This window comes from Lipotes vexillifer, unplaced genomic scaffold (genome assembly GCF_000442215.2).
Source record: "Lipotes vexillifer unplaced genomic scaffold, Lipotes_vexillifer_v1.1 scaffold39, whole genome shotgun sequence".
NCBI lineage: Eukaryota > Metazoa > Chordata > Mammalia > Artiodactyla > Lipotidae > Lipotes > Lipotes vexillifer.
In genome coordinates, this window is record NW_006787038.1 from 722162 (window position 1) to 742957 (window position 20796).

General features: G+C 37.2%; 1 protein-coding gene across 1 annotated transcript in view; it reads left to right on the top strand.

The window, feature by feature from the left end:
- The window catches only part of DNAL1 (dynein axonemal light chain 1), a 36379-nt gene that overhangs the window by 2175 nt on the left and 13408 nt on the right, over positions 1-20796 (top strand). The window contains exons 2-5 of the mRNA XM_007459714.1: positions 6143-6181; positions 9862-9971; positions 13376-13431; positions 19148-19203. Coding sequence (XP_007459776.1) covers positions 6143-6181; positions 9862-9971; positions 13376-13431; positions 19148-19203 — 261 coding nt within the window. The remainder of the gene's footprint in view (positions 1-6142; positions 6182-9861; positions 9972-13375; positions 13432-19147; positions 19204-20796) is intronic.

Consider the following 20796-nt stretch of genomic DNA (forward strand, 5'->3'; position numbering starts at 1 on the left):
GGCTGTGTTGGGTCTTCGTTTCTGTGCAAGGGCTTTCTCTAGTTGCGGCAAGCGGGGGCCACTCTTCATCGCAGTGCACGGGCCTCTCACTATCGTGACCTCTCTTGTTGCGGAGCACAGGCTCCAGACACGCAGGCTCAGTAGTTGTGGCTCACGGGCCTAGTTGCTTCGCAGCATGTGGGATCTTCTCAGACCAGGGCTCGAACCCGTGTCCCCTGCATTGGCAGGCAGGTTCTCAACCACTGCGCCTCCAGGGAAGCCCCCACACATAGTTTTTTAACTTAAAAAATTAGCTTCCAGTGTCTTAAAAGTGATCATATTTTACATCAAAACGCAGATTTCTGGCTTCTCTGAAAAATCAGAAATACCATATTTCACTATCGGACACATATTTTTTCATATTTTTGTACTACTGAAATATGATGGTGTGATGTAATTGGCAGCATCTTGTCTTTCTTAATGGTACATAAAATAAGGATGTTACTTTCAATTAACAGAGTTTTCATAGTTGGAGAAACGTGATATTAGGGTAACTCTTGTCCCAAGTCCACCTGCCAACAGTTTTCTAGAACCAAGTAGAGGTTATCCTCTTTACATGGCCAGCTTTACACATTAATAATGTCTATTGGTCCTTTAGGCATTTCAGGTTTTGACTCCCGCTATCTGTAGGGGAACTAGTGACCTTATAAACCAATTTATAGATAACTAGATTGCTTCCAACTTGTAAGTGTTCTTATAGGTGTCTTTTTTTGGACCCATGCAAGGATTTCTCTGGGAAGTATACCCAGGAATGACACTGCGAGGTCCTAGAGTCTATGCGTACTTAATTTCTCTAGGCACTGTCAGATTGGTTTTCAGAATGGCTATACTAGTTCTTACTTACTTCAGTAATGCATGAGAGTTCCTATTTCTCTACATTCTCACTAACTTTCTAACTTTTGCCAATTTGAGGATGTATTTTAGTATCCCATTGTTTTACTCTGCATTTCTCTGATTTTCATTGAGTTCAAGTACCTCACTATTAGTCATCTGGCTTTCAGTTTCTGTGAATTTTCTGTTTACATTTTTTACCAACTTTTCCCTGTTTTTGTTGTTTGGTTTTGAATTTTAGGAGTTCCTTGTATATTCTAGATAGTAGTCCTTTGTTGTTTTTACATTGAAAATATCATCTCTTAATTTTTCTAACTTGTCAACGGAGTTCTTCATTTGCTATACTCTATCTGTTCTAGTATTTGTTAGTTTATTCTATTGTGTTTTCTACACAGATGATCATCTGCACAGTGTTTTATTTCCTCTCATCATTCCAATTTGTACTTCTTTTTATTGTAATATTGATAAAGATCTCTTGTACTATGTTAAACAGTAGCAGTGATAGTAGATAGGCATCCTTGATGTGTTTGGGATCTTAGAGAGAATACCTTTTTCTTTTTTCTTTTTTTTTTTTTTTGCAGTATGCAGGCCTCTCTCACTGTTGTGGCCTCTCCTGTTGCGGAGCACAGGCTCCGGATGCGCAGGCTCAGCGGCCATGGCTCATGGGCCCAGCCGCTCCACGGCATGTGGGATCTTCCCGGACCGGGGCATGAACTCGTGTCCCCTGCATCGGCAGGCGGACTCTCAACCACTGCGCCACCAGGGAAGCCCCTGCCCATTTTTTGATTGTGTTGTTTGGGTTTTTTTGTTTGTTTGTTTTGTTTTGTTTTGTTTGTTACTGAGTTGTATGAGCTCTTTGTGTATTTTGGAAGTTAGCCCTTGTCAGTCTCATCATTTACAAATATTTTCTCCCAGCCCATAGATTGTCTTTTCATTTTATTTATGGTTTCCTTTTCTGTGCAAAGCTTTTAAGTTTGATTAGGTCCCTTTTGTTTATTTTTGCTTTCATTTCTATTGCCTTGGGAGACTGACCTAAGAAAACATTGCTACAATTCATGTCAGAGAATGTTTTGCCTATGTTCTCTTCTAGGAGGTTGAGGATGCTTTTCATGTTACAATCCCAGTTTTGCCCACGTTGACCACGTTTTTTAAAATAAATCCTCCATACACATATACACACATCCTGATACTCTTTACCAAGCTCAGCTTTTTCTTTTTCCTTAGTAATTGTCACCTTCTAATATACTGTATGATTTATATCTATTTATTTATTATATTATTTACCATGTGTCTCCTGCCAATAGATGTAAATTCCATGAACGCAGGGATCTTTGTTTTGTTCACTGATATATCCTCAGCAAGTGAAAGAATGTTTGGTACCTAGGAGGTAATCAATAAATATTTGCTGAAATGAATGAATTGCTCCCTTAAGTGTGGTGTTTGTTGAAGCTTTTTTTTAAAAATTAATTTATTTTATTTATTTATTTTTGGCTATGTTGGGTCTTCATTGCTGCACGCTGGCTTTCTCTAGTTGTGGTGAGCAGGGGCTACTCTTCGTTGAGGTGCACAGGCTTCTCATTGCTGTGGCCCCTCTTGTTGTGGAGCACGGCCTCTAAGCATGCAGGCTTCAGTAGTTGTGGCTCATGGGCTCAGTAGTTGTGGCTCGCAGGCTCTAGAGCACAGGTTTGGTAGTTGTGGCACACAGGCTTAGTTGCTCTGCGGCATGTGGGATCTTCCCGGACCAGGGTTCAAACCCATGTCCCCTGCATTGACAGGTGGACTCCCAACCACCACACCACCAGGGAAGCCCCTGTTGAAGCTTTTTGATGTGTAGCTTTTATCAAGTAAGAAATTTCACTTTAACCCTTAGTTGAGAGCTTTTAATATCAGCTGTAGAACTTTATCAACTGCTCTTTCTGCACTTACTGAAATAAATGTGATTTTCCCCCTTTAATCCATTAATAAATGATTTATATTTATAGACTTTTCTGTTGTTAAACAATCCTTATGATCCTGGCATAAGCCATTTTTGATCATGATCATTATACACCATTGGCTTTGGAGATCTAATGTTGTATCTAGGATTTTCAAATCTGTTTTGAAAAGTAAAGAGGGCTCCTTATCTGGTTATGGCATCAAGGTTATTCTGGCCTCGTAAAATAAGTTGGAAACTTTCCCTCTTTTTTCAGATTTCTGATACAACTTGTATAACAAGGAATATCTGTTCTCTGAAAGCTTGGTAGAACTTGTAATTTATCTAGGCTTGGGGTATTAGGGGAGGAGGGTGAGGGTAAATCTCTGATTATCTTTTTTTTGTGGTACGCGGGGCTCTCACTGTTGTGACCTCTCCCGTTGTGGAGCACAGGCTCCGGATGCGCAGACTCAGCGGTCATGGCTCACGGGCCCAGCCGCTCCGCAGCATGTGGGATCTTCCCAGACCGGGGCACGAACCCATGTCCCCTGCATCGGCAGGAGGACTCTCAACCACTGCGCCACCAGGGTAGCCCTGATTATCTTTTTAATGTTTTAAATAGTAATTAGTCTATTCAAATTTTCGTGAGTTTTGGCACTTTTGTTTTTTCTAGAAATGCATATTTGTCTAGGTTTTCAAACTTATTACCATATATTTGCTTATAATATTTTATTTTTAAAATCTCTGTGATGAGAATTCCTTGGTGGCACAGGGGTTAAGAATCCGCCTGCCAATGCAGGAGACCCAGGTTTGAACCCTGGTCTGAGAAGATCCCACATGCTGCGAAGCAACTAAGCCTGTGTGCCACAACTACTGAGCCTGTGCTCTAGGGCCCACAAGCCATAACTATTGAGCCCACATGCCACAACTACTGAAGCCCGCGTGCCTAGAGCCTGTGCTCCACAACAAGAGAAGCCACCGCGATGAGAAGCCCACACACTGCAATGATGTGTAGCCCCCGCTCACCACAACTAGAGAAAGCCCACGTGCAGCAATGAAGACCCAATGCAGTCAAAAATAGATAAATAATAAATAAAATCTCTGTGATATCTGTTACTTCCCCTTATTTATTCTATATTTTAAATTTGTATATCTCTCTTTTTAGCTCAGTTGAGCTTGCCAGAGACTTCAGAACCCACTTTTAGTTTTGTTAATCTTTTTTCCTCTCATTCTGTTTTTCATCGATTTCTTCCTTTGTATCTCCTTCTGCCTTCATGATGTACTTTTTCAAACATTTTGAATGCTTAATTTATTTGTTTTCCATCTCTTCTTCTCTCTTATATTTTTAAAATTTATTTTATTCAAGTATAGTTGATTTACAATGTTGTGTTAACTTCTGCCGTACAGCAAAGTGATTCAGTTATATATATGTGTGTGTGTATATATATATATATACATATATATATATATATATATATACATTCTTTTTCATATTCTTTTCCACTATGGTTTATCACAGGGTATTGAATGTAGTTCCCTGTTCTTATCTTTTATTTTTATTTTTTATTTTATTTATTTATTTTTGGCTGCGTTGGGTCTTTGTTGCTGTGTGCAGGCTTTCTCTAGTTGCAGCGAGTAGGGGCTACTCTTTGTTGTGGTGCACAGACTTCTTATTGCCGTGGCTTCTCTTGTTGCAGAGCATGGGCTCTAGGCGCGCAGGCTTCAGTATTTGTGGCTCGCAGGCTCTAGAGCGCAGGCTCAGTAGTTGTGGAGCATGGGCTCAGTTGCTCCCCAGCATGTGGGATCTTCCTGGACCAGGGCTCGAACTCGTGTCCCCTGCATTGGCACGTGGATTCTTAACCACTGCGTCACCAGGGAAGTCCCTCTCTTATTTTTAAATTAATGTATTTGAAGCATAAGTTTCCTTTTAATTGTTATATTCCTCAAATATTGACATTCTTTGTCTTTAATTTTATTATTTTACTTAAATTTATAATTTTATTTTTAACTCAAGTGTTATTTATTAGTGTATCTTTATTTCATAAATATAATTCCTTTTGTTATTGTTTAGGGCTCTCTCTTTTTTTTTAACGAGCTCCAGCAATGATTCAAAGAGTGTCTTCCTTTTCTTACCTTTAAAATTTTTAATATCATATAAATTGAATCTAAGATACTATTGATTATAAGGTGTGACATTATTTTTTGTTCTACTAAGAAAGAAAAATAAGAAGTTAGAATTAAACTATGGCATAATTTCCTATCACTTAGATTTTTTATTTTGTACTTATTGACAGAGCTATTTTAAATGTATTTAGGCATATAGATTTTTTTTTTTTTTTTTTTTTCCTTGCGTTATGCGGGCCTCTCACTGTTGTGGCCTCTCCCATTTGCGGAGCACAGGCTCCGGACGCGCAGGCTCAGCGGCCATGGCTCACGGGCCCAGCCACTCTGCGGCATGTGGGATCTTCCCGAAACGGGGCACGAACCCGCGTCTCCTGCATCGGCAGGCGGACTCTCAAGCACTGCGCCACCAGGGAAGCCCTAGGCATATAGATTTTTATCATATGTTATCCTTTGATAAACATAAAAATGTATATAGTATGTATATTAAATAAGAAGGTTAATTTTTATTTATTTATTTTTGGCTGCGTTGGGTCTTCGTTGCTGTGTGCGGGCTTTCTCTAGTTGCGGCGAGCAGGGGCTACTCTTCATTGCGGTACGCGGGCTTCTCATTGCAGTGGCTTCCCTTGTTGTGGAGCACGGGCTCTAGGTGTGTGGGCTTCAGTAGTTGTGGCTCGTGGGTTTTAGAGCGCAGGCTCAGTAGTTGTGGCCCACAAGTTTAGTTGCTCTGCAGCATGTGGGATCTTCCAGGACCAGGGCTCAAACCCGTGTCCCTTGCATTGGCAGGCAGATTCTTAACCACTGCACTACTAAGGAAGTCCAAGATGGTTAATATTTTTCTAAAACTTCATCAGTGCTACCTGGCTGCAACAATTATAAATTGTTCCTGGTTGTAAGATGTTTCCAAATTTCAAAGATATTAAAATATAAAAGAAGATATAAATCTTAGAATCAATGAAATAAGATATATTTTAATATCAGTGTTGAAAGCTATATGTTTTTTGTAAACCAAGTGGGAGTGAAGTATCTGACATTACATCACGATTTCCTTAATTTCTCTGAGAGATATTTAAATGAGTATTTCTGACTTCAGGAAATTAAAACACTCTCTTTGCATATAAAGTCTCAAAAAAAGAACTTAATCTTTTTAATGGTAGATGCCAGGGCTAATAATTATTGAATGAAAATTGAGTCAACAAATCACACCAATAAAGATTTGTTTTTTCTTCTCTTTTTAAGGCAAAAGCAACAACAATCAAAGAAGCCCTAGCCAGATGGGTGAGTTTTTTAAGTTTCTATTTCTTCTAGAAACCACATAAGGAGAATTTTTGGATAATTATTTAAATATGACCATTCAATACAAGGGATCTTTGTGGTATTGGAACTCTTTAGCTATCTTGACGGTGTTAGTGGATACATGAGCCTACACAGGTGATAAAATTGTATAGAACTTAATACACACATGCAAACACATTCACACTCGTATGTACAAATGAGTACAAATAAAATTGGGAAAATCTGATTAAAATCAGTGGATTGCATCAATATCAATATCCTGGTTGTGATATTATACTATAGTTTTGAAAAATGTTACCATTGGGGGAAACTGGGCAAAGTGTATAAGGGATCTCTCTGTATTATTTTTTATAACTGCACATGAATTTTCAAGTGTCTCAATAAAAATTTCAATTAAAAAAATCTGACTGGGCTTCCCTGGTGGCACAGTGGTTAAGAGTCTGCCTGCTGATGCAGGGGACATGTGTTTGTGCCCCGGTCCGGGAAGATCCCACATGCTGTGGAGCGGCTGCGCCCGTGAGCCATGGCCGCTGAGCCTGCGCGTCCAGAGCCTGTGCTCCACAACAGGAGAGGCCACAACAGTGAGAGGCCCGCGTAGCACAAAAAAAAAAAAAAAAAAATTAAAAGTAGGTCTACCATGTGATCCAGCAGTCCCACTTCTGCATATATATCTGAAGGAAATGAAATCACTATCTCAAAGAGATACCTGTATCCCCATGTTCATTGCAGCATTATTCACAATAGCCAAGACATGAAAACAACCTAAATGCCCATCAATGGATGAATGGATGAAGAAAATGTATATTTGTATACAATGGAATATTATTCAGCCATAAAAAGAAGGAAATCCTGCCATTTGCCACATGGAAGGACCTTGAGTGCGTTATGCTAAATGACATAAGTCAGGTAGCTAAAGACAAATACTGTATGATCTCACTTACATGTGGAATGTGAAAAAGCCGAACTCATAGAAACAGATTAGAATGGTGATGGCCAGAGCTGAGTGGAGGAAATGGGGAGAAGTTGGTCAAAGGGTATAAACTTCCAGTTATAAGATCAATAAGTTCTGGGGATCTAATGTACAGTATATTTAATAATACTGTATTATGTACTTGAAAGTTGCTAAGAGAGTAGATTTTTTTTTTTTTAATAAATTATTTATTTATTTTTGGCTGAGTCGGGTCTTTGTTGCTGCACGCCAGCTTTCTCTAGTTGCAGCCAGCGGGGGCTACTCTTCATTGTGGTGCGCGGGTTTCTCATTGCAGTGGCTTCTCTTGCTGTGGAGCATGGGCTCTAGCAGCGTGGGCTTCAGTAGTTGTGGCATGTGGGCTCAGTAGTTGTGGCTTGTGGGCTCTAGAGCACAGGCTCAGTAGTTGTGGCGCACGGGCTTAGTTGCTCCGCGGCATGTGGGATCTTCCCGGACCAGGGCTTGGACCCATGTCCCCTGCATTGACAGGCAGATTCTTAACCACTGCGCCACCAGGGAAGTCTGAAGAGTAGATTGTAAACGTTCTCAGCACACAAAAAATTTATTATATGAGGTGCTGGATGTGTTAACTAACCTTTTTCTGGTAATCATTTTGCAATGTATACGTGTATCAAAGCATCACATGGTATACCTTAAACATAAACAATGTTATATGTCAGTTATATCTCAATAAATCTGTAAAAAATAGTGATCATTTTGTAATGTATAGAAATATTGAATCACTATGTTGTACACTGGGAATTAACATAGTATTATAGGTCAATTATATTTCAACAAACAAACAAATTCATAGAAAAAGGCATCAGATTTGTGGTAACCAGAGCCAAGGAGTAGGGGTAGGGGGAATTGGATGAAGATGGTCAATAGGTACAAGCTTCCAGTTACAAGGTAAATAAGTACTAGGGATGTAATGTACAGCATGATTAATATAATTAACACTGCTGTATGTTATATATGAAAGTTAAGAGAGTAAATCCTGAGTTCTCATCACAAGGAAAAATTTTTTTCATTTTATTTTGTATCTGTATGAGATGATGGATGTTCACTAAACTTATTGTGATAATCATTTCATGATTTTGTAAGTCAAATTGTTATGCTGTATATATTAAACTTATTCAGTGCTATATATCATTATATCTGGAAAAAATACACAATACATACACAAAATACATTTTTAAAAAGCATATAGTAATATTAGAGAGGAAACTGCATTGTAAAAAATGCATTAAATATAAACAAATATTTTGAATATAACATTCTATAAAGTTTGAACAGTTGTATTTCAGCATTATAGATAGAATTTCCATAGAGTAAAGAGATGGCTCCTCAATTTCTATGCCCAGTGATAACATATTTGACTATGTTATCAGTTGTTTTTTTGTATAATAATGTATCTTTTGCTTTTGTAGCTGGGCTTTAAATAAAAACTCAAGAAACTTGGTGTCTAGGGAAAATAGACAAAAGGGTAGGATAATGAAATATTTGAATTTTTGTTTTAGTGCTTATAAACTTCTTTGTACTCTAATTACATTAAAAAAATTTTTTTCTGCTTAGTTAGTGAAAGATCTGTTTTGTTTAATAAAAAAGTGTGGAGTAGGCTTAGTATTATATTGGATTTCCTTCAATCAGATTTTAGGATTTTATTTTATTTATTTATAATAACAAGTGGTTGGTTTTTTGGTTTGGTTTACAGGTTCCATTTCTAGATTACATTATGGCCATAAATCTTTGACTTTAAGATTATTTGAAGACATTATGCTCATTCTTGCACTCATTAACACAACATTTATTAAGGATCTACTTGGTGTCAGTCTCCCATCTCCTAACCTATAAATGTATGGCACAAAAAAAATACTGAGTGAATGTGTATTAGATCTCTTTCAACTGATTATATATTTTCTGTTATTGATGTGTTATGATTTGATTTTTTAAAAACAAGCTTCTTTTGTGTCTAATATCAGGTTATAGAAAATATAGGAAAGCAAGAAAATGGTCCCTGAGCTGTAGGATCTTCTTGTTTTCTTGGAGAGATAGAGCTAACTCTAAGTGTTGAGGTACTTAGAAACTATTATTAGGCAGCATATCCTGGTAATTAAAATTTAAACTGCGTACTTAGTACTGAAATTAAACTCTAAGGTAGAATTTAGTAGTAAATTATTGTAGAGCAAATAAATTTGACCTCAGCTTTGTCATAAAGAGAAAATCTTCCCAAATTCTTGGTATTTGGTGGTTCTAGCTCTGACTAAATTGTATATAGGAACAGAAAGATGAGATGACAGAAAGAGTTGATCTTATAGGTCTGAATCTGATACTTAGAAAAAGTTTGTTTAGGGACAAGGAATTCTTCCCAGGAAAATGTTCTTGTTGTTGTGTTTTGTTTATTAATTGATAGGCTCTAAAAGGATTTTTTAAATTATGGAAATAAAAGTTATTTTCTTTCCTCCTCTTTTCCATTTGGTTGAGACCTAACAGTGAACTATCTGAATCAGCCATGTATAAGGCTAGTTATCAAGTTCAGTAAGTAAATGTTGTCAATAAGTAAACTGTCAGGAATGTACAGAATTATTGAATTTTAATAATTGTTTTGAAATAAACATTGAAAAGCCTTGAGAAATTTTGGCCTTTTTTAGTTCCACATTTGGATTATTTTCTTCCAAATTAATTTTTAACATAGGAAGAGAAAACCAGTCAGAAGCCATCCGAAGCCAGAGAGATAAAGCTGTATGCCCAGATTCCCCCTATAGAGAAGATGGATGCGTCCTTGTCCACGCTTTTTAATTGCGAGTAAGTTCTCTTGCCTTTTTTCGTCCTTTCTAGTATTGCTGTTAAGTTTCACTTCCTTTTCTAAATACACAAACTAGAAAAATATATTTATTTTCTTGATCTTCATTTCCCTTCCTTGCTTCCTTCCTTCCTTCCTTCCTTCCTTCTTTCCTCCCTCCCTCCCTCCCTCCCTCCCTCCCTTCTTTCTTTCTTTTTCTGATTCTCACTTTGGCAAAGCCAAACATAAAAGATTATTGGTTTCTAGGATTATTAATAGAGTAATCCTGAATAATCCTGTACTGTATTTTTTTTTTTTTTTTTGCGGTACTCAGGCCTCTCACTGTTGTGGCCTCTCCCGTTTCAGAGCACAGGCTCTGGACGCGCAGGCTCAGCAGCCATGGCTCACGGGCCCAGCTGCTCCGCGGCCTTTGGGATCCTCCCGGACCAGGTCACGAACCAGTGTCCCCTGCATCAGCAGGCGGACTCTCAACCACTGCGCCACCAGGGAAGCCCCTGTAATTTTTTACAGTATAAGTTTTACAATATGCCTGGAGAATAGAAATTTCCTTGTCTCTTAGGAGAAGCTAAATAACACAATTAAACTATTTCTCTGTCATAAAATCTAGTACTTCCTCTTGTAAGATTACCCACCAAAGTCAATACTATACTTACTCAGAGGCATAGAGATACTGCTTTAAAAAATACTTTTCAAACTATGAAAATATATTGTAAAGCACCTAGAAGGGCTTCCCTGGTGGCGCAGTGGTTAAGAATCTGCCTGCCAATGCAGGGGACACAGATTTGATCCCTGGTCTGGGAAGATCCCACATGCTGCGGAGCAACTAAGCCCATGCACCACAACTACTGAGCCTGTGCTCTAGAACCCACGAGCCACAGCTACTGAAGCCCACGTGCCTAGAGCCTGTGCTCCGCAACAAGAGAAGCCACTGGAATGAGAAGCCCGCACAGCGCAATGAAGAGTAGCCCCCACTCACCACAACTAGAGAAAGTCCGCACACAGCAACGAAGACCCAATGCAGCCAAAAATAAATAAATAAATAAAATTTAAAAAAAAAAAAGAAAGAGGGCTTCCCTGGTGGCGCAGTGGTTGCGAGTCCGCCTGCCGATGCAGGGGACACGGGTTTGTGCCCCGGTCCGGGAAGATCCCACATGCCGCGGAGCGGCTGGGCCCGTGAGCCATGGCCGCTGAGCCTGCGCGTCGGAGCCTGTGCTCCGTTTAAAAGTCATGAGGGACACAAAGTAATTTTAAAAAAACCTAGAAAATATTAAAAGCACAAAGAAAGGGAAATAATATCAACCAAAATTGCACACCTTTTGAGAACCAGTGTTAGCATTTTGTTTTTTATTTTATTTTATTTTTTTTTTAACTTTTTGGCCACACCGCAGGGCATGTGGGATCTTAGTTCCCCGACCAGGGATCAGGGATCTCACCCCTGCCCCCTGCAATGGAAGCGCAGAGTCTTAACCATTGGACTGCCAGGGAAGTCTCAGCATTTTGATATAGAGCCTTCTAATTTTTTTTTCCTAATTGGGATCAAGTTACATTTATTTGTAATCCTATTTATCCAAGGCTTTAAATATCAGATCTATATTTATTCCTTTTAACTTATTTTCTAAATACACACTTTTTAGCAGGGTTCTGTGGCTAATTTGAGGCAATTATACCATGACACCTTGTAACCATGCTCTCAGGCTGCAGTGTCTTGTCAGGGGTGTAGAATGTTACAGAATCACTTGGGGTTTTTCTGATTTCTTCATCCTGTGTTTTTCTAACTGTGGTCCCCTGACTACCTATATAAGAATCTCCTGTGCAGTAGATAAGCCCCACTCCAAATCTGTAGAAACAGAATCTACTGATGAAACTAGGTATCTGTATTTATAATAAGCAATCTGAATGACTCTTAGATGTGTATTTGTGAACTCATGCATGAGACTAATATCTGTCTTTGGAATTAAAGGGAAGAGCAAATGTATTTAGTTATTGTATGCAACTTGTCCTTTGTGATGAGAACACAATGTATTACATAAAAACCCACCTTAGATGTGTTTTTGGCTTCAAAAATCATGATTTCAAAGAGCATTATTTCAAAGTGGTCAAATATCTTTTTATCATAAAGCCATTTCAAAGGCAAGCATTTGAGAAGGTTCTGAACCCCATACCAAAGTACCTTGGAAACTGCTTAGAAAGAGTCACCCTGTTCATATTTTTGCTGACACTCTTTGAGCAGGCTGCCTAAACAACAATTAAAGAATCATTCCTCAACCGTAGTCCCAGATTTTCCAGTCCATTTTTCACTTTAACTGGTTGTTCTTGAGAATGGGGAATGACTAGAAAATGCACAGATTTGACCAGTAATTTACAGTGTACAGTAATTGCTTTTAGTGTTTCAAGCAAAAAAAAAAAAAAAAGAAGAAGAAGAATTCCTCTTCAGGTCAAATCAGAAGGATAACATCACATGTTCTAGAGTCAGTTTTTTGGCGTCTTACATTTGCCTGTGCTACTTTCTGGTTGCATAATATCAGGCAAATTGCTTAACATCTTTGTGCCTCAGTTTCCTCATTTGTAAAATTTGGATAATAATACTTATTTCATAGGATTATTCTGATGGTTAAAATAGTTAATACATGTAAAATACTTAGAACAAAACTAGGTACACATTAAGTGTTCAATAAAATTAGCTTTTGTTATATTCTTTGCATGATATTTACTAAGATATTAAACCTTTTGTTAAGAAAGATTAATAATGTGTAATTATGCTCCCTTTAAAAATTTGTTTTTATACAATTAAAGTATGTATAGGAAAAAAATCAAGAAAAATATATATGAACTATTAAAAGTCATTATCTCTGGGGGAATGTGTGGGGTGGTTAGGATTACACAACTTTTTATTATACACATATCATGGACATTTTCCCAAGTTGGTATATATAGCCCAATATTGTTTGCTTTAGTGGCAGATAGTATTTCATTATCTGTATTTCTCAGCTGATGGGTATTTATAAATTTTTTCCCACTTTTTTGCTATTACAATAATACAGTAAATAATCTAATTCATATATTTTTTGGCATTTGTATTAGTATTTCAATAGGGCATATTCCTAGAAATGAATTACTGGGTCAAAGAATACTTGCATTTAAAAATTTAATAGATAACACCAAATTACCCTCAAAAAGGTTTTTTTGATTTTATACAATAGTGTATATTAACTTTTGTAATCAGGGAAAAAGTATGAAGATTTCAAAATGAAGGAATACATGTCATGTCTGAGAGGGAAAAAAGGATTCAGTGTAAAAGGAAATGTGACTTAAATATCATCTTCTGTGGACACTTGAGGAATAATTTCTGATATACCATTAACATTTTTTCTTATTAATTCAAGTGTTCCTTTTTTTTTTTTTTTAGGAAGCTTTCACTGTCTACAAACTGCATTGAAAAAATTGCAAACCTGAATGGCTTAAGTAAGTGATCCACAGTAACAGATGGTTCTTGGATTTTGTAGTTATTTGGAATAAACATTCCAGAGGCACTATATAATCCTAGAAGCTGGCACCTGTTTTAACCACAGTAATTGTCAGATGTCAGAAAGAATATATAAACCATGTGTCTTATTTAATTGTCCAAAGAAAAGTAGAGATAACATGAAACCAGAACAGTTTAAAGACATTATAAAGTTTTTGTAGTGTTAGAATTGAAATATCTTAAATAGAAAATCAGGTTTTTTATATTTTTTTGTTCACATTTATCTTGTGTTTCAAGATTTAAAGCTAAAGTTAATTTAAAATTTTATTCTTCACCAACCCTGTTTTTCCTGTGCTCCTTGTCTTTGTTAAGGACATCGACACCTTCCCAGTTGCCAAGGCTCCTTGTGCTAGTTGCCTGTGGCTGCAGAAACTTGGTGGCTTAAAACTGCAGAAATGTATTCCCTCACTGTTCTAGAGGCCAGAAGTCTGAAATCAGTTTCACTGGGCCAAAATCAAGAGGGCCACACCTTCTCTAGAGGCTTCAGGGGAGAATTTTTTCCTTACCTTTTCTAGATTCTGATGGCTGCCAGATTCCTTGGCTTGTGACTGTGTCTCTCCAATATCTGCCTTCTCCTCTTCTGTCTCTGTCATATCTTTCTCTGTCACCCTTTTATGAGGATACATGTGATTGTATTTAGGGAACACCTGGGTAATCAAGGATACTCTCCCCATCTTAAGATCCCTAACTTAATCATATCTGCAAAGTACTTTTTCCCCATATATAGTAACATTCACAGGTTCCAGGGATTAGGATATAGGTATCTTTTGGTGAGCCATTATTTAGCGTATCATATTTCCCTTTACTTCCCTCAAGCCCTACATGCAAGTTCATCAGTAAGTCCTGTTAACTCTATTCTTTGAAAGAGCTCTCAAATAATTTGTTGCTTTTCCATTTCCAGGAGCTACAGCTTTCATTTAGACCCTCATCATCTCCCGCTTAGGTCATATTTTTCAAATGTTTTTTACCACTTCCCACAGTAAGAAATACCTTTGAATTAATGACTCAGTATATATATATTCATATGAATACACATATCAAATATAACATATGCATATGAACTGGATTAAAATTTGTAAAACAATAGTTACCCTTGTAGCATAGGTTCCAGTATAAATTTTTTTAGCGTGATTTCATTGTTTTTTAAATGCTTGTCACAACGCACTAATTTGATTTCACATGACCCACAGTTTGAAAAAACACTGCCTTACAACTTCTGTTATAGCCTCCCAATTGATCTCCTTGTCTCCTATCTTTCTGTTCTTCCATTGACCTTCAGCACTGATACCAGAGTTTTCTTTTTAAAAATATTGTTCTCGTTTTCATTCCTCCAGATCAGAGATCTTTAATGCCTCCCCTTTGCCTAGTAAAGACCAGATGCCTTAAGGTTGCATTAGGGTCATCTAAAAGCTTGTGACATCCTCTTCACACCCAAACATATAATTCTTTTTTTGACTTTGTGCACTTGTTAATGCAGTGCTTTTCATTGAGAACAGCCCCTTCCTCTAGCAGGAAAACCCTACAAGAAACAAAATTAAGATTAAGAATGCCAAGTTTAAATGTCATTTAGAGGGAGACCCCTAAAGACTTCTTTAATCTCCATCATCATAATAATTACTCTTTCTTGGGAACATTTATAACAGTCTGCCTTAGATTATATTAATAATTACTTACTTCATATAGTTATTGTAAAGATTAAATGAGTAGTGTGTATAAAGTTCTTAGAATAGTGCCTAGTGCATATAAATGCTCAAGAAATATTAGCTGATATTATAGTTAGTGAGGAATATGTTCTGTCTCTTCAGATAATGAGCTCCTTTAGGGCAAACATCACATCTTATTAATCTATCTTCTATTCCAAATCTCCATCCCCCCCCCCAGTACTGTACTCAGAGTTGCACTCAGTATTTATATAGTGCTGGAGAGGAAGTGTTTACTATTAGAGTTGTGTATAAGATGATTCAGTCTATTCCATTTTTCACTGACTCATTAAACAATTTATGTTTCATTTTATTCCCTATTCTTTGTCTGTATTTGAAATAACTTGCTTAAAGGAGACTAAATTGATAACACATTATTTATCAGTATGGATAACATGCTTTTCTTTCATAAAAACATGACTGTGACAATATGAAAATGAAAATATGAAAAACCTATATAAGGCTGGTAATGGGTTTGAACTCATATTCTCTTTGGTCAATTGGTAGTGACTCTCAGGAAAGTCATATGAAGAAGAGTTCCAAAAATTCAGTGGAAAAGAGTACCTTGATCAATTATTGATGTCTGATGTAGGCATGGAATGAGAGAGAATAGGCATTTGTACCATGTATTTGCTATATTTGATGCATCTCATTTTAGTTCTGCTTATAACAAATGGTATTTCTGCAGTCTATGGAGAGAATACACTTTGTCTGTGACTATGAAGCCAACTGATTCATGCAAAAGATTGAATATATGACGCTAGCTTGCCTCCCACCCCTTTCCTTTCATGAGCACTATAGTCTTACCTACTACGCTGTGATAAGAGGATCTGAAATAAGTAGGTATTCCTATTTAACAGCGGGGTTATAAGGCAGAATAACTCTAACAGCAATATATATTGTTTCAAAACTGTGACTAGAAAACTGTATGACATGACTATGTTAAAAACTGTGACTAAAAAGCTGTACAATGTGAATACTAATACTCTCATATTAAAGATTAGAAAGTAAAGTTTCTTGGTAAAAAAGTATACTCCTTTAATTTACTAAAACTTTAAGATATTGTTTTGATTTCGTCAGGACCTAAGAAGAAAAAAACAGTGTTTTCCTTCTAGTGGTGCTCTCTACTTATGCAACATATAAAATATGGAAAATACATAATTCTGTAATGTTAGAAGAGTTAATCTATTAAGTTTGATATCATAATTTACTTCCCCATACAGAAATAAGATCTCTTTAGACTTTCATTGCCATTTTCATGTGCATTGTTTTAAAAAGGAGTTGTATATATTTAAGTTAGATACTATCTTTAAAAGATTTGTATATATCTGTTGCCGCTAATTTCTGGGATCAGTTCTTATCTTAGTTGACCTAAGTGTATTTTGACATGGATGATTTCTTTTCTCTTTGAAGCAATTTCAATATTGGATTTCTAGGACACTGTACCCTTCTGATTTTCTCCTGCCTTTTTGGCTAATTCTTCCCAGTCTCATGTCCTCAAATTTTAAATGTTGGAGTATCTGGGGACTCAGTTCTTGGATCTCTTCTCTTTTCTGTCTTCACCTACTCCCTAGATTATCTCATCCAGATCATGGCTTTACCATCTACATGCTGATGGCTCCAAAATTTATATCTCTAGTCCATACATCTCCTCTGAACTCCAGATTCACACATTCTGTTGCCCGACATTTCCATTGGATGTCTACTGGACATCTCATACTTAACATGTCCAATACTGAGTCCTGATGTCCTTCCCCAGCCCTAGTTAACCCAACTTCTTGTGTGTCTGTCTCAGATAGCGACAACTGCATTCTTCTAGTTGCTCAGGCCAAACTCCCTGGTAATTTCTTGACTTCTCTCTCACTATATATGCCTGATACACACACACACACACATACATCATTTATTTGTACTTACCATGGATTAGGCCTTGTGCTGAATATTTTAGACAATTATCTCATTTAATCCTTATACTCTTATAAGGTAGATCCTATACTTCCTCGTTTTACATATGAGAAAACTGAGATTCTAAGAGGTTTAGTTACTTCCCTAGAGAGTTAGGATTGGAACTCAGTTATGGATTTGTGCTCTTAACCATTGATTTATGGATGTTATAGAACAGTGCCATCCAAATGAATTATCTGCACTGTACCAATACAGTTGCCACTAGCCTTATGTAGCTATTAAGCTCTTGAAATGTGATTAATGTGACAGAGAAACTGAATTTTTTATCGTATTTAATTTTAATTAAATTAAATAGCCACATGTGGTTAGTAACTACCATACTGGACAGCATAGTTATAGAAGTTTAAGTTGTGAAAATTAAATGTATAACTTACGCATAAGTAATCACAGTAGATTTTTAGGACAAAAGTGAGATTTCCTGTGTTTTACTAGAAATCTTTTATTTTAATTTTGAAAAATAATGTATGTACATGGTTTTATGCAAATAGCTCAGAAGAGGGTACAGTTAAAAATGTCTTCCTCCAGGGACTTCCCTGGTGGTCCAGTGGGTAAGACTCCATGCTCCCAATACAGGGGGCCTGGATTCGATCCCTGGTCAGGGAACTAGATCCCGTATGCATACTGCAGTTAAGAGTTTGCATGCAGCAACTAAGAGTCCTCATGCCACAACTAAGAAGCCCACATGCCTCAACTAAAGATCCCTCATGGGCTTCCCTGGTGGTGCAGTGGTTGAGAGTCCGCCTGCTGATGCAGGGGACATGGGTTCGTGCCCTGGTCCGGGAGGATCCCACATGCCGCAGAGCGGCTGGGCCAGTGAGCCATGGCCGCTGAGCCTGCGCGTCCGGAGCCTGTGCTCCGCAACTGGAGAGGCCACAACAGTGAGAGGCCTGCGAACCGCAAAAAAAAAGATCCCTCATGCCGCAATGAAGATCCCGCATACCGCAACTAAGACCCGTTGCAGCCATAAATAAATAAATAAATAAATATTTAATAAATAAATAAATAAATAACTATAAATAAAAATATCTTCCTCTGACCATAGACTCTCAGTTCCTCCCCCAAACCAACCACTGTTTCTACTTTTCTCTTCCAGAAATAGCCTATAGATATAAAAATAGAAACATTCTTTTAAAAAATAAAAATAGACATTTTTTAACCAATCACAATCTAATTATTTAAAAAAATGAAAGCAAAAGATTTTTAAAATACTGATTCATTTGATTTCACTTCTAATCCTTTGTGGAGCAAGGTGGACCAAATATGTTTTCTATTTTCTAGTGTAAGTCCTCATATTATAAGAGATTTGAAATATATATGCTCCCAAATTTAAAGTTCAAATCTTCTTTACTCTTATTTTATCCTTGTAATATTAAAACCATGCATTTCAAATAGCTAACCATTTAAAATTTAACATTGGCATGATGTGCAATTGTGGTTGTAGTGTTTACCTTAGTGATATGTCTATGTTATTTCTTACTTGATTACCATTTTTATTAATACAGCTTTTTTTATTATATAAGAATATTTATTATATAAATGTATTTTTAATTAAAAATTATTATTATTTTTTAAATTTTTGGCTGCGTTGGGTCTTTGTTTCTGCACACGGGCTTTCTCTAGTTGCAGCGAGCGGGGGCTACTTTTCGCTGCAATGCATGGGCTTCTCATAGTAGCGGCTTCTCTTGCTGTGGAGCACGAACTCTAGGCACAAGCCTTCAGCAGTTGTGGCACGCGGGCTCAGTAGTTGTGGCTTAAGGTCTCTAGAGTGCAGGCTCAGTAGTTGTGGCACATGGGCTTAGTTGCTTTGTGGCATGTGGGATCTTCCTGGACCAGGGCTTGAACCCGTGTCCCCTGCATTGGCTGGTGGATTCTTAACCACTGTGCCACCAGAGAAGTCCCTATATAAATGTATTAAAGCTTTATTATATTAGATTTATAACAATTGTGTAATATGATTCTAATAAACCAAAATGTTTTCTTTCCTCTACAGAAAACTTGAGAATATTGTCTTTAGGAAGAAACAACATAAAGAACTTAAATGGACTGGTAGGTTGTTATTTATTACTTGAAAAAGCATACACTCTTTTTCTTAAGTATGCAAATAATACTTGTCTGTTGCAGAAACTTTACAAAATAGAAAAGCAAATATAAAAATTACCTATAAACCACTGCTAACATTTTGATTGACATCTTTCTTGCCTTTTTTCCCTATCCTTTGATGGGTATGTAGAGAATGAAATCATACCATATATATTGTCTTGCATCTCTTTTTTTTTACTTAGTGTATAAAGATCATTTTTTCCATGTCATTCATTCATTCAGCAAATTCATTCAATATATTTCCTGAATGCCTACTTTTAGCCAGGCACTGTTGTAGGCACTAGAGATACAGCAGGATATAAAATAAAGTCCTTGCTCTCATTGAATTTAAATTATAGTGGAGGGAGACAGACTAGAAAATAACTGTATAATAATACATCAGGTGGTGATGAACGCAGTGAAGAAAAACAAGGCATATATATTCCAAATAGATAATTATTTCCATTAAATTTTACTGTTAAAAATTATCTCTAGTTTCTGCCTGGCCAGAAAATTTTATTTTATTTTATTTATTTATTTTATTTTTTTAACATCTTTATTGTGGTATAATTGCTTTACAATGGTGTGTTAGTTTCTGCTTTATAACAAAGTGAATCAGTTATACGTATACATATGTTCCCATATCTCTTCCCTCTTCGTCTCCCTCCCACCCTCCCTATCCCACCCCTCCAGGCAGTCACAAAGCACCGAGCCGGTATCCCTGTGCCATGCGGCTGCTTCCCACTAGCTATCTACCTTACGTTTGTTAGTATATATATATGTCCATGTCTCTCTCTCACCCTATCACAGCTCACCCTTCCCCCTCCTCATATCCGCAAGTCCGTTCTCCAGTAGTCTGTGTCTTTATTCCTGTTTTACCCCGAGGTTCTTCATAACATTTTTTTTTCTTAAATTCCATATATATGTGTTAGCATACGGTATTTGTCCTCTCTCTGACTTACCAGAAAATTTTAAATTCTAATTTTATATTTTCCTAATTTACATATTTTTCCAAATTTATGTTATCTTCCTATGTGGTTAACGTGCCATCTCTATCTTTGTAGCATTTATATGGATTTTATGGTGATCGTGGAATAAAATATAATTATTGATTTAAGAAAAACAAAAACAAAAACAAGGCATGTAAGAGAACGTAGATTGATGGGAAGTCCTCTCTAAAAGTTAGAATGTAGGCTCTAGAGCTGACCAAGGGACCAGTGCTCCAGACTAGCGAGGGACAGCAAGTGCAGATGTCTTGAAACTGAAGCTCCTTGGTATGCTTGAGTAAGAGCAAGAGTTGAATGAGGGAGAATTGTCCTCAGTGAGGTTGGAGAGGGAGCCAGGAACCAATCCTTATAGGACTTGGTAAGATTTTAGATTTTTTTCCAAGTGGCTTGCAAAGCCATTGGAGGTTTTTTTTTTCTCTTTTTTTTTGCAGTAAGCGGGCCTCTCACTGTTGTGGCCTCTCCCGTTGTGGAGCACAGGCTCCGGACGCGCAGGCTCAGCGGCCATGGCTCACGGGCCCAGCCGCTCTGCGGCATGTGGGATCTTCCCGGACTG